Genomic DNA, 17,507 nt, shown 5'->3' with positions numbered 1-17,507 from the left:
CTTAGCAGCGTGTTCCCCATCTTTGCCCGGGTATGTAATTAATTCCCTTGCAGCCTTGAGGTCAGAGTCTCCCTGTGCAAGAAGGCTTTGGTGCAGTCGAGGTGTGGTTCTGTGGCCAGCTCTTCAGAAGATGCAGGGAGAGGTTAGGGCCAAAGCTGATGATGTTCTTCCTCTGCAGCCGGGCCCTGCAGGGGCTTGCTGCTCCCTGTCTGGCCATGCGTAGGTCTTGGTGGTGTGGCTCTCAGGTGGGATTTCTTGCTTGTTTTGTATTACAATAAAAATAAGATGTGAAATCCTACCAGGTGAGCAAAGCCCTCTCCTGCAGGCGCTGCTGTTTTAGTGTCACCAGGGTGGCCGGTGTCTTAAGAGGGAGTGTGCTTGCTGGAGCAACTGGGTTTTGACCTCCCTGCAGGAGGCCAGTTTGCTCCTGGAGCTAAACTGGTCCTGCCCTGGTTTGCCTTCATTGCAGAGACATTGATCTTACTGACCAATATAGGAGGTGTTTCTCCAGAGTCTTGTGACAGGTTCTGGTGTTCGGGAGGAAGGAGGACTGGTGCAGGCTGCTTGCAAAGGTACCGAGTCATGATGAAGTCCCAGGTTTGTTGGAGTCCATGAGGTTTGGGCTTGTGATGTTTGGCCTGTTGAAGCTCCTGAAGCCAGGCCCTGCCCTGACGAGTTTGTGCTGGTTTGCGCTGAGTGAGCGAGGTGAAGGCTTCAAATGCAGTCAGGAAATTGCCTTATGTCGGAGGATGCTTGTAGCATGGGGTGTGTGTTTTGTTTTGCTTTCTGGGGTTTCATTCAGCTATGAGAAGGAGGAGAGGGAAAGAGAAATGACAGTAAAAAATAAGTATCTGTGAACTTAGTGGAGAAATGGGACACAAGCAGGGTAGAGTATGTGTATGCAAATGGCAGAAATAATTTGTGTGTTGACAGATGTGCAGTAATACTGAAGGTCTCTGTTGCAGGAGGATGGTTTTGCTTCAGCATGTGCCTGCTGCAGGTGATGGTGCTGAGGCTGTAGAACAGGACTCAGGATGGAGCACAGCTTTGTTACCCTAAAGAGCCCAGGGACACTTGGAAACCACAGATCCAGGCTCTCAAATAACTTTATCAAAGTGACTGTTTTTCCCTGTCAATTCATTGTGTGCACCAGTATTAAACACTAAGCAAGGAAAAACCCTATACTAAATAAACAGTTATAGGGGGAAACATTGCAAATCCATTAGCATTTGTCAGGTCTTCCTTATTTCTATTTTTATTTGTCACTGCTAATGGATTTAGTGCAACCTACTCTCTCCCACCCATCTCTACTAGCTGTTAACCCCTTCTCCTGGAAATTGGCTCACTGGCTTATTTCATCATTAATACAATAGTAGGCAAAAAATGACCTGCAAACCTTTAGCACAGATATGTGTTGAACAATTTTTTGAATATCTGTGGGGTGAAGGGTTGTGTTTCAAAATTGTCACTAGGTTTTCATATATGACGTAACTATATATTTGTAAGAAAAGCCAATTTGTATTTTTTCCCCAGTTTTATAATCTAGATAACAGGAAAAGTATCAGATAACCGGTGGGTATTTAAATGAGTGCCCCTCTGACACTAAATTAGGACATCCTGCTAAATGGGTTACTGGTCTGGAGTCTCTGGGATTTTTTTTCTTTTTCCTTTTGCCATTGACTTTATAGGTGACCTTGAGCACTTAACTTTTTTTTTCTATCCTTTTGTTTCTGTGTCTCCTCGATTTTCTTTTCAATAGAGTAGGGATAATTGCACTTTCCCTGTATACACATGAATTCTATAGGCTGAAATGACATTACTAATGCTACTTGCTACCTAATCTCCCTCAAATATGCTGTGTGACAGCCAGTCATGCTGACCGGCCTCCCTTCTGGGCTCTCCTGCCTTCCCAGCCCAGCATCCCTGTGTCTGTTTGATCTTGCACTTTGTTCCTCCGTAGCAGTGTCACAGCCTCTCTTCTTCAGTGCCCAGACTCCACCTAGCCTGGGGAGGCCTTGGTGAATGTCTGGGGTTGCTAGGCACTAGCATGAAACAACTTTATATAGGAGCCAGGCATTGTTTAAGGGCAGTTAATGACACTGTTTTCTTCAGTTGCTTGCAGTATTTCCACGTGGCAGCCTAATAGCTTTATAGGGTGGTTTGCATATAAACTCAACAAGGAGATATTTAGCAGGCTAAATGTGACTCTTGAAGTCAGGTGATAATGCAACACCTCCTGAGCCTGTTGGAGGAGTCATGATGAGAGCAGTGGGAAACTAATGTGATGTAGCAGATCCACTGTAGGTTGTAGGGAATAGTATTGTGCCAGTTTACCTGTACATACAGGTGCTGGTGTGCTGGAGAAGCAGTAGAGGAGCAGTGGACCAGCTGTGCCCATGGTGTTGTGCATCAGTGGTTCACTGTGACTCACATAATGACAGAGAATCATTCCAGACCTGGGGCTGAAGTGCCCCTTGTGGGGTCAGGAGCCTGGAGTCTGGGGACGTGCCTTGGCTTGGTAGCCATTGGCAGCAGCTCGGACTTGCTGGGTGTCTAGGTCATGCTCTAGAAGTAATTTCTGACTTCTCTGTACTCATGAGGGGGGTGCCAAGGTAAAAAAAAAATTCTTAAAAACCCATTAATGCCTTCACTTGCGTAAAACATGAACTGTCCACGCAGTCACTCCTGTGCGGCTCTTGCAGCCATTGCTGTGAGTTGTTACCAACTGTTTCTTTGCTCTACTTGGGGCAGGGAGACAAGGCCATAGGACCTGTGCCTGTGGCTCTACTTGTGGGGGGCTCTTCAGGGTTTGTTCTCTCTCATACCTTATGCACACAAATCTATTCTGGTCTACAGCAGTATTTTTTTTTTCAGATTCTGGTCCTGGCTGTTGTTACTTAAGCAGTTGTTGTAAATTCTGCGGTGACCTCATGGATATTGCTATCATCCAATTCCTTTTTTGAAATTTGCATTTCAAAAACTGGTTCACTAAAGCTTGATCCTAGAGAAACGCTTCTGTGCTGTGCTCACGTGGCATTCTTGGACACCTATAGAAGCTGTACAGCATTCCTGTGGATAAACTTGTTGGCAGATCTGTGTGAAGGGTTTTCCTCAAGGCTGCTGTTGTAGGGTAACTGGGTGCAAGGCGCTCAGGATAAATATTTCTTTAGAGTAAGAACCTTTGATACCCAGTAATCTCTCCACTGTTACTTGCAAAGAGGTCATTTGCTGTAACAATAGTAGGTTTCATCTTTGCTGAGAGCAAACCATTAGATCAGTAACAGTGAATACTGACACCAAAAGGTTCCTCATCACTGCAGAAAGTGTCATTAGTGTTATTCGCAGGTCCTGTGTTAACGACTGCAACAACTTACACTGAGCTAGGCAGGGACTGATAAGTCACAGTGGTGCGATTTCAACAACTGACAGCGTGAGACTGCAGATGCTAGTTGGAAATGCCCTTTTTTTGGAGTAATGGGAAATTTCTGCTTTTTCTGCTTGTTCTTACAGTTCCTGAAGCACCCTTGTAACCAGCATGGCATAATTCTCAAAGACTGTGTACATCTACACCACTTCATCCTGACTAGTTGCCGTATGCCTAATTCATATTGCCGACAGTTTGAGTTCAGGAGAGTCTAGCAATGGCCACTCGTTCCTTCCTGGTTTGGTAGTGGAGAAGAAAAAGGACAGATCTACTCAGTGGGGAGTTGTTGGCTTGGTTTCAGTTCTGTTCACTCATTTAAAGTAGCAAGGTCCTTAACTCAAAGAGTTCAATTTAATAATTCTCAGCTTGCTGGCATAGCCTGGGCGCCTGTGCAGAGCTGTGCGGTCACTCAGGTGCTTGTGGGTCTCTTGCTTCAGTTCCTCTCCTCCCAGCCTATCCAGCTTTCCCAGTCCCAATGCATCTGTCAGTGCCCAGCACCTTGGTGTCTCTAGTTTTGGCTGCGCAGGTTTCCTGGTCTTTCCATCAGGGCTGTGTCTACCAGCCTAGCTGCCAGCTCACCCCAGCTCTCCCATCTATGCTTGCTCTCTGTCATGCCGTTTTTCCCGTTCCTCTTCCGAGCTGTTTTGTGTCCAGCCAGACTCCTGGTTTTCCTTTCTCTGTGTACTGTTTCAAGAGGTGCATCTTGGTGTTACCACAGCTCCTGCTGCAGAAGGGGAGGGCTTCCCGTTCCCCTCCCTGGGTCCCTGTATCCATGCTGCTTTGCAGCAGTCCTGGGTGCTCATAAGACCCTTTATATGAGCCAGCTTAATGAGTTTAAATGACATAAAATTGTGCCAGCAAAGTAGTTTTCTTTGAGGAGATTGACTGAAATGGGCTTGTGGAAGAAGGGCTGGGCACATGCAAGAGAGCAGTGAGGACCAAGGAAGCAGAGGCAGCAGCTCAGACCCTTCCATCCAGTACGTCCCTCTTGGGGAATGTTCCCTTAGGGATCCTCTCGGTGGGGTACTGCTGTGAGAGGTGTGGGTGGCAGGAGCTGCTCCTCCCTGGTTGCAGCGCACTCTCATGCACATTCAAAGCAAATTTATAACTGGAGCTTCAGAAGGTACAATTTGAAATCGCCAGTGTCCATCTGAGCCCGCATGTTTTGCGGTTCCTGTATCTGTTTTCTTCCCAAAGCTTTATTTTGGGCAGACTGTTTGTATGGCAATGAAAAGAACAACCCTGGAAAAAGCAGCGTTCCTAACACATTTCAAGTCTGTGCTAAAAAAAAACAGGGAACAAAATTCCTCAAATAAACATTTGCCAGAATTTTTATATAGACAGGGTATGTATTTTTTCCCAGCCTTGGAAAGAGCTCAATGCACAGGTTTTTTTACTGAGCTTTTGAGCAAATGATAGGTGATATGTAAGGTCAGGCAGTTAGTTGCGAGGTATATGGAAGCAAAATTTTTGTAATGAGGAGTTTTAATAGTGGATAATGCTGTTGTGACCACTGAAGGAGCTGAGAAGCAGCATTTTATTTTTTTTATTTTTAAATTTCAAACTTCTTTCAGTTCTACTAAAAGGTGACCAAACATTTTTGTTTGGATCCTAATAGGTTGTGTAAAGTAGGACTTAAAAACTTTTATATGGAGTCAACTGGGAGGAGAAACAACTGGATCCTGAGTGTATCATGTACCTTTTCACGACAACACACTGGTTTTAATTGTTGGGGGGGAATCGCATTTGTGTATATGAGATACGAGAAAGAGCAAATGAATTAATGAGTTGGGATTTAGTATACAACATCCCAATACAATCTACATATGTATTAAGTGACAGAAAAAAGGCATAACAATTTCTTAATAGTAAAGATAATCAGGATTTTTTAAAAGGAAAAGTATTCGGTCATAGAGTTTTATGGGGTATCTTCTACATGTTGCTTTCTCTCCCCATTAGTGCCTCTGAAATAGCTTAACTGCAACTGTAGTAACTATAGTCTACTCTTAAACAAGGTGAAGGGGACTCGTAGTAACACTCCCCCTTTTTTAAATAACCTTAAGCAGGGATGCAGAAGCAGTAACCTGTGACAGGCGGGAGTGATGAGGGAGGTGGCTGCGCCTGGCCCTGGGAGGAGGCGGCAGCGTGTCGGGAGGTTTGAAAGCACTGTGGTGCTGACATGATCAGGGGGCTGTTATCCACTCCTCAGTCGCTTGTTGCCTGGGAGACAAATGTAATCCAGGGATTTCCCCCCCCCCCCCCCCTTTCCTTGCTGGTTTTTGATTGGAGCCACTATTGACTTTTGGCTTGGAGGAGGTAGTGAAGCAGCACGCCAAGTGTCATAAGATGGAAATTAATCACTAACCGATGGGTCTGAGTTCCAATGATTTCCTTTCCCGTGATTGCTCTGTATATGGGAAGACTAATGACACATCTAAACAGACAGTTAACGAAGCCCTTCTCACCTCTGACAGTCAAGAAGGATTCTTAACTAGGATGACACTTCAGTTTCCTTTTTATTTCTGCTCTCTTGTGTGATTGTGGAAAAACAAAAATTACTATCTTAAAAAAGGAGCTCTGCATGGTTGGAGAGCTTTGCCTTAAATTGCATTTGGTTTCTCTGCTAAATTATAAGTCAGCTCAGTTGCGGTAAAAATATAGTAAATCTGCCTTCCTAGTGTTACTTTTAACAAGCAGTACAATTCTTCTCAATACTTTTTGTGTGAGAGAGTTTCTGCTTTTCAGTGAGATTATTTTTGGCTCTTGCAAGAATATGGGCATGCCAAACAAATTTAGCTTAACAGCAATGAAAGGTTTTGAAGTTACTCTTCAGTAGTGACTTCATCTTGTAAGGCCCTCAACTTGAACTAACTCCGATAGGTTTTGGGGGGTAATCTCTTTCAGGTAGGTGAAAGGTGTGTCTTGGAAGTAAATGAAAAAACAGAGAAGTTTGAAAACAGTAATGTTCCAGCAAGTACAAATAAGGTAGATGGTAGCTTTTTATTTTTTTAAGCTTATCCCATGCTGTAAGGAGTAAGGAATCCAGCAAAGGTTTTTTTCCTGAAAAACGTTCCTAGTTTTGCACGTTGCTTGCTTAAAAGGAAATTTTATGTTGTTCTTGCTCTGGCTCTTGGATGGAGCATGGAAGTGGAATTTGGGAGGTTTGGATTCTATTTTTGACTCTGTCCTTTGCCTAAAAAGTCACTTACTAGGCTTATCGTGTCAAGTCTCTGGCTCATTGTTCCATGTTTAAAAGAGGGCTAAACATAGCAGTCTCCTTTTTGCAAACTGGTTTGAGACGTGTTGTGCACAGCGTCTGCCACTGACACCAACAGCGGATCTTTTGGTCATCTGCTGTAGTGCTTTACTGAGACGAAAACCCAAGAGTCTTGCTTGAGCTCTCTCTCTTGCCCCTTGAATCTTGGGCCTTTTGGCCATGCAAAGGCCCTGCTTCTCCTCGAGAGCAGGAGAACGTCTCCCCTTAGACTGTTCAGTGGCCTTCTGGTAGGGTGCCCTTGGGAAGCAAGGGGAGAGACAGGCTTGAGCCCTGCCATCCTGAAGAGGCTTGACCCCATGTTCGTGGTTCCACCAGAGCAGCATGCAGAAGATGGTTCCCTCTTCAACCCCTCCAGCAGATGTGCTTGTTTCTGAAAGTGATCGCAGCTCCTGCGATTGTGCCAGGCCCTCTCCTTTTCTTTCAAGCCAAGTCTCATGAGGTGCTGTGAGCTTGCTAGATGCTCCCACAAAGCCAGCCAGTGATGTTGGGGAAGATATTTCTTTTTAAGTTTTCTATTTTTTGGGGGAAGAACTTAGTGCAGATTTGCTGTCTGTAAGCTCGGAAGGAGGTCTGTAAGCGCTTTGGCTTTTGCACTGTGTATCCTAAAGCTGTCTGTGAGGCAGAGGAATGCTTAGGAGTTGGTAGGGCTCCACAAAGATGACAAGTTTTCAGAAGGAAACAAGTGCCTGGCTTTGGCCTCCCTTGTGGCTTTAGAAAATAATATTCTACTTCTGGTGTGATATTTTGTGTGTGTGTGTGTGTGTGTGTGTTTGTTTGTTCGTTCGTTTGTTTGTTCATTCCTCGACACATGAAATTGGGGGCCTTGCTCCCCTGACAGAGTTGGAGTTGAGAAAAGAGATGGTCCTGGGTTGGAAAGCAGCTAGAGGCAGTAGTGTGGCCTCCCCCGCCTCTTCCAGAAAAGTCAACATTTACCAAAAATCTTATCATAACACCTTGAAAGCCTGCCAGTGGAATTCAGTCTGTAATTAGAATTAGTGTTTGTTTTTACGTATGCTCAAGCAGACCAAGGCTGCTCCTGAGCTATCGTTTTGTATGTTTTCATAGCGGAGCCAAGGGAAAGTTGTTTTTCTGTTTGTTTGAGAACTCGCACAGAACAATTCAAAATATCTGCACCCTGACCTCTGATGGGATTGAGACAAGAACTGAAATTGCACTGCTTGTAAAACTGCAGAAGAAATACTGAATTTTAGTGTAGTCTTCACATTACAGATTGACTGCTTGAGTTGCTCCATGTGTCCAGAAAGGGTAATTACAGTAACTGTTGTTTTAACAGATCACAATTTCACAACACCCGTAAATGGTTTAAGCTCTGATTATACTGTGGGCTTTTTTTTTTGTTTTGGTTTGGTTTTTTTGGGTACTTTTTTTTTCCCCCGTAAGGGAGAAAAGATGATTAATTTCCTCTTGTAGTGTAATGGCACTGATGTCATGTGGTTGAAGGATTAAGTCCTTTTATTTTTAAAACAGTTGCTAGGGTGTTTAAACCCCTCCTTTTTAGCCCTGTTTCTTGTTAGTATAACAGCAAAAGGATAAGAAAATCACTTTCAAAAAGAGCCTACTTCTTTTCAAAGTGTCCATTTAACAGTAACTGTAGCTTCTTATTTTTCCAATAAAGGGTGATGGGGAAATTGCCAGATATTATTACATCATATTATCTAGTAACGGGTGGGGGGAGCAAACAAACATTCATTCTGACTTTTCTCCCCCCAGAAGAGTGATTTAAATCATACGGTCGCAATATGTTATTAATGGAGCACCCATCTCTGGCAAGCAAGCTATTGTTCACTTCTGTCAGACAAAAAACCCAAACCCACTGCTTTTCCTGACAAATACTGCTAAATAAATAAGGCTATACCATTAGATCAAATATTTGATTTTTTTTTAATTCTTTTTTTTCTTTGCAGAGTATTGGAAAGGGGTCCTTATGGTGTATAGACCCAGAATATAGACAAAATCTTATTCAGGCTTTGAAAAAGACACCCTATCACCCATATTCGCATGTGTTCAATACACCTCCCACATCTCCTCAGGCATATCAAAGGTAAGAACTAGATGCATTTTACAACTCTAAATGTTTTCATCCAGTGTTGCATATGAACCTTGGGTAAGACATTAAATGTAATTAAGCAATGCCATTTGGAAATGTGCTAGCAAAGAAAGCCCAGGAGCGGTGGCAGCAGCCTGGCCTTGCCCAGCGTGGGTGCGGGACACCTTACCTGCCCGTCCCCATCCCTGTGCCCCTGCGTGGCGGCAGCGAGTCCCCGGGGAGGAGCCCGCAGTCCTGCTCCCGCGTGAGCCACAGAGCCTTTTGGCAGAAGAACACCTGAAATTAAAATGCGTATAAGCAAACGGAGAGCTCCAAAGGGTCGCTTTTCCGCCTTGTGGCAGGTGAAAGCACGGTATCCTTGCTCAGAGGAGGTGGGCTCGGTTTTTCCCCGTGTGTGCTGTGGGGCCTGTGCTGCCTGTGCAGCCGTCAGTCCCCATGCGAGCCCCAGGTGACTTAAACAGCCAGTGTTGTAGTTAGGGCCTCCCTGCGCCCAGCGCCTGCCCTCCAGGCTGTCCCGGAGGGGCGTGGGGAGAGCTATAGCCATTCCTCTGCCCTGCTTCAGTGAAATAGGCGCGGGGCCAGGTTTTTTCATTTGTTTTGCATTTGGTTTTGATCTGGCTGTTGCTTATGACTAACAGAAGCGAAGGAAGATAATCTACAACTGCCAGCCACCAAGCGGGGAAGCGGCCACCGGTGTTTGACACTGCTGCTTTCTCCTTGCTGCTAATACAGAAGTTGTTTTCTTCGCTTTTTCCAAATGTGGTAGCGTGTCACAGCCGGGTCAGAAATGCCGGTCATAGCCAGCGCTGTCTCGCGCCCCACGTAATCGGGAAGGCGTCATTAGCCAGCCGTAGCAGGGCCCAGCAGCATCGCCAGGACCGAGTGACTGTGGTGGCTCTCGCGGGGTTTGGGCGGGGTGTTTCGGGCTTTTTTTCTTTTTTTTCTTTTCTTTTTCCCGGAGCAGTTTCAGCGTTTGTGGTGAGGCCTGGCGGGGAGGGCGCCGGGGGTGGGGGGGAGGGGGCGGGGACCCGGCCGGGGACGCGGGGCTGGCGCGGGAGAGGCCGCCGCCGCCGCCCGCGCGATGAGCGTGATGGTCGTCGCGGCAACGCGGGCGTCTCCCTGGCAACGCGTAGCCCGGGCAGGTGCCGTTGCATCACGGGGCCGCGCGGCGCTGCCGGGCGAAAGCGCCGGCCGTTGGGGCACTGCCGCGCGCCGTTGCCGTGGTAACGGGTAATCCTGCGCGGCAGCGGCAGCCCTCCGACGCTGCTTTGAAAATCGGGCCCCTGCACCGGGCTTGGTGCTGCGCGGCTTGCAGGGGCTTGCTGGGGGCTGGGGACTTGCAGGCGCCGGGGTCTTTTCCCCATGTTCTGAAATGAGCGGCTGTCTTGGGGTCAGCCAGCAGCAGGAGGTGACAGGAGTTCGGGATTTCCCGAAGCAACGCGGCACCAGCGGTACAGCTGCAGCGCAGATTGCTCTATCTTGTGTTTCATGTGGAGCTCAAGAAAAATATTTTCCGTAGTACCACGTTTAGGAGGGATTTTTTCACTTTTACTTCTCCCCTGCTCCCAGTGATCCCACAGCTAGTGTACTTTCCAGAGGGACAGAAAAATAATTTGAATAATGGCATTAAAATTATTTGTGTGATTGAACAAGGCTTGTTTCCAGAGCCTCACTTTATCATTTCTATTGTCTTTTAAAGAGTATTCTAATAATACCCATACAGATTTATTCAGAGACTCTCGTATCAAGTAAAAGTGTAATGCACATCTGAAATAGAAATGGAGGGATTTTGATCCCTTCTAATCCCTGCAAGCAAAAAAATCCAGCAAACACACGCAGTTGAAAGCAGGAGCATCTCCAATACTTTTACGCTTGCAGTGATTTTTGACTTAATGGGTTGGGTTTGCCAGAACCGCTGTGCAGTGTGCCGGCAGACGTTGCCCGCAGGAGCGCACGGATAGCTTTTCCAGGTTAGGCTGAAGGAAGTGATGCAGCGGCGCTGGCGCGAGCTGAGCTGCCCTTGCAGGGTCGAGCCCGTAGGGACGCCGTGGCTGGGTGCTGGGCATTAGGGAGCCTGCCCTGGGGCAGCTGCCCTGCAGCCTGCACAGCTGCTGCCTGCTGCTCTCCCGTGCTCCCTGTGTGCGGCAAAGGGTGCTCGGGGAGCCACAGACCTCGGGCAAAAGTCAGGCTGCCCTCTTCTAATGGGGTGGGCGGCCAGAACCCCTTTGGCCTGTTTTCATGTGTGGGAGAGGAGAGGTGTACTGGCACGTGCCAAACAGCATGCGATTCAGGAAGGTGCTTTGAAAGACTGCCTGCTTTCGCCGATGCCCAGATGTAGCTGGGCAAATGGCAGAGCTGTCTCCTGAGTGAGGGAGAGGGAGGGTGCTCTACTGAAACACCTGCAAGTGAGTCCCAAAACTGAAAGGGAAACTTCCTCTGCTTGGAAACTGTGGGATGCCAGAGCTGCTGTTACACTGCTCGTGCTGCCAAGCGCTTTCGAGACTTCCTTGTTGTGACTGCGTCACAAAACAAAGCGTGGCTGCGGGACCAAGTGCCTTGCAAATAGAGGCCTAAAGGAGGTCACAGTTTGTTTGAAGAAATTGTGGTCTCACTGTTATTTTTAGCTGGATATCTTTCAGCAGTCCCACTGTCAAATAAACTTAATCTTCCCATGGTCTTCTAAAATATTTAGTCATCTACTAATGACTGGCGAAACATCAACACAGGCTGGTCTAGGCCATCAGTGACTGTTGAATTAATTTAAATATGCATTGGCAGTTACACGGCGAAATCATTTTTTCAAATATATTTCTGATATATTCACAAGGAGTTGAACATCCCCCGTGCCTTCGGAAAAACAGTAATCCCGCATGTATGTGATTGCTTTCTCATGTGTACAAAGACTTTGGTAGTGGTAGGAAATGTAAATCCGCTCTGCCATCGTCGGATCTCCAGAGCAATACATTGTCATAGTAACAAATTCCAAGGGAAATTTTTCTGATAGTGAAGATAATACGTCTAGAAAAAATCTTCGGGTGGCAGAGGTTTTGCTGTCCATCCATCTTACCATGACTGAAGCCCACAACTCAGAGTGACTGTGTCACCTGATATTAATGAAATATGTCTGGAACCAGATAATTCGCTAATATTACTCCAGCCTCTAGGAATGGGATTAATCGGAGGAATTACAAGGTTTATAAGGATCAGTTGGTGCGATTCCACAGGGGCAAACCGACCTATTGCTTGTCTTCATCAGACGTTTTAAAAGAATAAGGATACACAAATGAATTGCATGTTCTCTTTAGTATCCGCATAAGCAGCTTAGGGGTGAACTGAGCACAAAACGGAGGAATGTACTGTAAAAATATCCCAAGCAAGATGATTCCTGAACAGACAAATTCTCTTTTTCTGAGCAGAGTTAACTACATCAGATAATTTAGCTTTACAACCTCACTAGAGCATCCTGCATAACCATAACAGAGACGACCTTTTATGAAGGAGTTTTACGATGTGAACCCACACATTTGGGTGGCTGAGTCAGTGTTATATTAGTATTGTTTGAGATTAGACATATGACTCAAACCAGGAAGCTTGGATTACATTGGGCTCCATGTACAGACAACCATAGTTTTTGGGGAAAAAGCAACCTTGCAGTGTTTGTACCCAAGAAGAAATTTCAGAATACAGTTGTCTGAATTGCTGCTGCATTTCAGGGTGAAGATAATCTTTAAGCCCTAAGAAAAATAATATAGCAATGCAAATTATTTAATTTTAATTTGATTGGGTGTGTATTCTTAAAAAACAAAACTCAAATCAAACAAAAGGATTTTTATGTAGTTCTAACTGAAGCATATATTATGTCGTTTACGATGAATTTCAAGGGTGAACTGATACTAATACAGTGTTCTAAAGAAAAAACTCTCCTTGGTGTGGAAAAATTGGTGCTATAGTCTAATGTGTTTCTTTTTAAATATTTACAATTGTGTTGGTAATAGCAACCATGAAATACAGTTATAGACCCAAACTCTGTTAACTGACTACATAGGTCAGTGCCCTGGTACTTCATTTGTATGTTCTATTTCCAGTTTTCTGACTCTAACTGAACTGTAGGTAGAATTTTTTCTTCTGGTATGCTTTGAGGACATCTTGAAATGGATTTTTCTTTCTTCTGATTGTGTTACATCAGGCTAGATCTCAATTGTTTTCAGCTGTAGAAGGAGAAATACTGGCAGGAAATGTAATGTAAAATAGAAATTATTAGTTCCACACATGATAAGAAATTGTTGAAGATTTGGGTGACCTTCTAGGAGTGTTGACTATATCCCTTTATAGACTCGTGGAGCATTTTTCCAGCATGTTTTGCTAATTGTAGTTTATTAAAGCAATGGCAAGCATTGACGCATCTGTCCTAAGCTGCCGTGTAAGTGATGAAATTGCAAACATGCCTGAGATAGAAACTGAAGACTGGTTTCTTTCTTGCATTGCCCTAGCCTGCCTGTTTGTAAAGGCTTCACTGGATTCCTTGGTGCTTTGCTGCTTCCCATTGAAACAGGCCCTTGGATGAGCTTGGTTGGTATGTTCACCATAAGAAGGATTGAGGCGCCAGTTAGTCCCAAACTAGACTTGGGCTTGGCTTTGGACATGGAGTTCTCCTGTGCACTTCAAAGCACTTTAGTCAGAAAAATGTTCTGCCTCTTCTAGCAGGCATCGCTGTGTTTTTGCCAGGCTGCCCTATGTAGAGAGCGCTTGAGTCTTGTAGGGCTGGAACCGACAGGAAAACCTGTAGCAAAAACTCAGCTGCAGCATGATTTTGGTTGTCGGAGATCGGAGCCATTCCACAGTCAGTGTACGTGGTGCCTGCCGGTTGTTGGCAGAGCGGGTGCTGCAGAGCCACCCCGCTGCGCTGCTGGGCTCCCAGCTCGTGCTGCAGCCTCAGCGGCTGGCAGACACCGGGCCTCGCAAGGAGTCAGCAGAAAACCACCTCTGTTTCTTGTGTAGCATCAATTCCCAGAACAGTATTTCATTTAAATGTGTGTGGCTTTGTGATCTGGTTTTTCTTTCTCCTTCCCTTTTTGAAGTGTATGGTACAGGGATAGGTCAGCGGATCACAGAGGACCTGCAGGTTCGTGAGTCACCAGACATTTTATGAAACTTTACTAGTCCAGGATTTGAAAAATTTGGAGTGGCTTTTTTTTTTTAAATTTAATTGAATGTCCCTTAGCACTATTTCCTTCTGCTGCTGGTGGCTTCCATAAGAATGCTATGAGCCCCTCAGATGTTCATCACTTCTCCAGCGTCTTTTGATACCTGTTTCTGATAAAGATGTTTTCCCTTACTCTCTACCCCACAGGAGAGAATAAGACAAGGGGACTTTGTGATTATGATCCCCTATCTAACTTCTGAAATGTCTTAATAGAGACATGATGAAAAATTTGTGAAACTTGGATTTCAGGAAGAAAGTGTTAGCTGCCAGGACCTGCCATCGCTCCAAGCCCTGTGAACAGCAGGAGAGGTGGCCTGGGCACGTTTACATTTGGATTTGAACTAAAAAAACCCTGCATTTACCTACTTTGAGACTGAAAATTCACAGTCCTACCATTCTTAGTCCTAGTTTTCTGCTTCTACCTCACCAGTATGAGTCCTCCCACCTTGCCGTGAGGAGGGCGAGTGGTGGCCGTGCCATGGCAGCTCCTGGGGCACCCCCGCGCACTGCTGCAGCCGTAATTCCTCGTGCAGTTGCTGCCGGCATGCAGTTTGCATATGGCCTGCTCAGGATGGGGAACTTCGAAGCTGTTACACGGATGTGAAACAGACAAGTGTTCCTCACCAAGGACGGCTGTTGTAGATCAGCTGCTTAGGACACTGCTGCTGCGGGAACAAGTCCTTCAAATATTTGCAGGTTTTGGCTTTACTGTCGGAAGCTTCAACCTTTCGCAGTTGTTTACTGAAGCTAAACCTGCATCAAAGTCAATATGTTGTAGGTTATCATTCTGGACAATGTATCAACACTCTTTTTATCCATACACTTCATAAGTTGAGAACAGAAATGATCTTTCTGTTTCTGGATCAGAAATGATATTCACCATATGGTGAGGCTGGTGAAACATACCTTCTCCCATTCACTAAAAACTTTGAAGCACTGAAAGACACTGCAGGGTGTCCCCCTGTAAGAAGGGGGTTAGAAAATAAGTTAATTGGTTGTCATTTGCAGTCTGGAAACATGGATTTAATTCTGTATTACTGTTTTTGCTTTCAGTCGGAAATGGAGCTGACCATAGCACAGTCTAATATTAATTTCTGTGCATGCTACAACCCCTTTATCAAGATTGATGTAGATACTTTACTTCCAGGATTGAGTCAGAGTAAATTTTCTTCTCTTGGTGTGGTGTTAAGGCAGAGTTGTTGGGGAGTTTTGTTTTGCTGGTTTTGTAGTTCAGAGATCACAGGGAACACAAGTTCTCCCAAATTGTGCCTTCTGACACCATAACATCTTAATTTGAAGAGCATCTATACTTTGGGATTATGCTGCTTCGTTTCTATTTTCTGGCAAGTTAGAGGGCATTGGTTCCACTTGATGCCAGGTGGGAATAGCAAAGAAAAAAAGGAACTTTTGCTTGAGTGAATGTCTGTGATGCTATTGGTACACAAATATTTGAGGGTTTGCCAATCCAGGACTTGTTTTCTAACGTATTCATATCGGCCCTCTAGCTGGTAGAGTTCTGTGATATGGGAAGTATCCTACGGAGCCTAGTTTCAGGAAGCAAAACAGATCGACTTTTACCTTTGAAGGAAATTTTCTTGTACATTATAGTATGAGGGAAGTGGAGGGGAGGGAGATAAATTTGGAAAGGTGGCAGCAGAACTTGGACAGAAAAAGAATAGCAGAAAGTCCGAGTCCACCGTCTTTCACACAACAGTTTCATGGATCCTTTCTGCAGCACCCTGTGTTCAGCAGGAATGGCTGGTGGAAATACAAATAACCCTCTAATCATGTCTTCAATCCTCTCAAAATTGGATGAATGCTTCTGAGCCTTCTCAGCTGAGATGTTGTCAATTCTTTCTCATCCATACCCCCAAAATAGTGCAAATATCTTTCCCATTTGCCAAATACATACAGATTTGTTTGAGTCTTTGTTTTGGCTGCATGTTTGCAGACCTTTGGTAAAGAACTGTAAAGCAGCATCCTTAGCCTGTCATGTTTCTCTAGATGCCAGGCAAACCCCAGCTCCTTGCATTACATTGTTATTATTCGTAACCCCATTTGTTGAATGGTCTTCCCCTTCCCAGTTACTTGGCTTTTTAGGCTTTTTTTTTCCCCTCCCCCTCCACTGTGCCTTCTATAGATGAATATAGCCTTATTACAAGGATAGCTTGGAATGGTACCATACATATTTCTACTTCAGTTCAAGGGAAAAGGAAAGTCTAGGGATGTGTTTTGAAAATTTGGTTAGTTTGTTTGTAAATCCCTCTCTATCTGTGGGTATTTCCCTATGAAAATTATTACAGTAGCCTCATTGATAGAGCTGTGAATTGTTGACTGCAGAAACTTGTAAGCACATAGGTGCTGTGCTTCTGAGATGGTCTTTCGCAACTCCCTATCCCTCTTCTTTGCTGTCCCTAGCGTGTGCTCTTGCGCGGTTAGGGCATGCATTGTACAGTGCACGGGCTGCATGGTATAGCAAAAAGCAGAGAGCATGGGGCACACCTCTGCTTTGGTTACTTGATGGTGTTCAGTCCATCTCTCACCCTTTGTCCCATTAATAGCCATTGCCTCACTACTACAACTGCAGCAGTTGCGTGGATGGGAAAGCCTGTGTAATGCAATTCAGTAACAGTTCACTGACATGTTAGCAGTTGAAAATTAGGACTTGAGAACAAGTGTTTGTGTGATGAACAGTGGCTGACACGAGCATCACATGTGTTAATCATACAGTATTACAACAGCGGAAGTCATCTGACTTCTCCATTTGAAAACATAGACTCATGAATTTTGGGAAACCAGAAATAGTATCATGTTGTCTCACATCTTATTGCTGTTGGATTCAGAAAAGGTTTTTTTTTTTTATTTCAAGAATTAATTTTTTAAATTACTTTTAAATTTTTTTTCTTTCAGATTTTCTTCACATTTCTATTAGTTATTGGACTTCTTTCCTTTGGTTCCTTTAGTAAGAAGGATTTACAGGGAAAGTCACTTTACTTGCAGTTCTGTTGTAAGACTGACATTCTTATAACAGTTTCTAATGTAATATTAATAGTAATAAACTTTATATGGGTAAAAAGTTAAAATAATTTTGGCATCTTTCTCTAGATGCCAGGCAAACCCCAGCTCCTTGCATTATGTTGTTGTTATTCATAGCCCCGTTTGTTGAACAGACTTCCCAGTTACTTGGCTTTTTAGTTTTTTTTTTTTTTTCCTCCCCCTCAGCACCCCTTAGGGAAGGGGTGGCTTTTGTGTAGTGGTTACTCCTGTGATTTTAAGGCGTTCTGTAGTTTAACTCTTCATTATTTATTGAATACTTGTTTAGACTCATAGTGAGGTGTATTGACTGTTTCCAAGAATTGCAGCTCTGTCTTAAACAAAAACTTGCATGGACCTTTTATTATTTTACCTAACATTTGAATGGATATTGGGGAATAGAGAACATATTTATAGTGTGATGGAGCGGTTGCAGTTTATGTGAAACTCCCAGTTATTTGTGTAACCAACTTGTTCCATATGTAGTGTCCTTCTGCGAATG

General features: G+C 44.7%; 1 protein-coding gene across 7 annotated transcripts in view; it reads left to right on the top strand.

Moving 5' to 3' along the window:
* FOXN3 (forkhead box N3) overlaps positions 1-17,507 on the top strand; it is a 219,328-nt gene that overhangs the window by 98,848 nt on the left and 102,973 nt on the right. For all 7 annotated transcript variants that reach the window (XM_075103695.1, XM_075103690.1, XM_075103696.1 and 4 more), the window contains one exon: positions 8,627-8,763. In XM_075103695.1, the coding sequence (XP_074959796.1) occupies positions 8,627-8,763 (137 nt within the window). The remainder of the gene's footprint in view (positions 1-8,626; positions 8,764-17,507) is intronic.

Source organism: Phalacrocorax aristotelis, chromosome 9 (genome assembly GCF_949628215.1).
Source record: "Phalacrocorax aristotelis chromosome 9, bGulAri2.1, whole genome shotgun sequence".
Classification (NCBI taxonomy): Eukaryota; Metazoa; Chordata; class Aves; order Suliformes; family Phalacrocoracidae; genus Phalacrocorax; species Phalacrocorax aristotelis.
The sequence above is the reverse complement of the archived record's forward strand: the minus strand, read 5'-3'. Positions and strand labels throughout refer to the sequence as shown.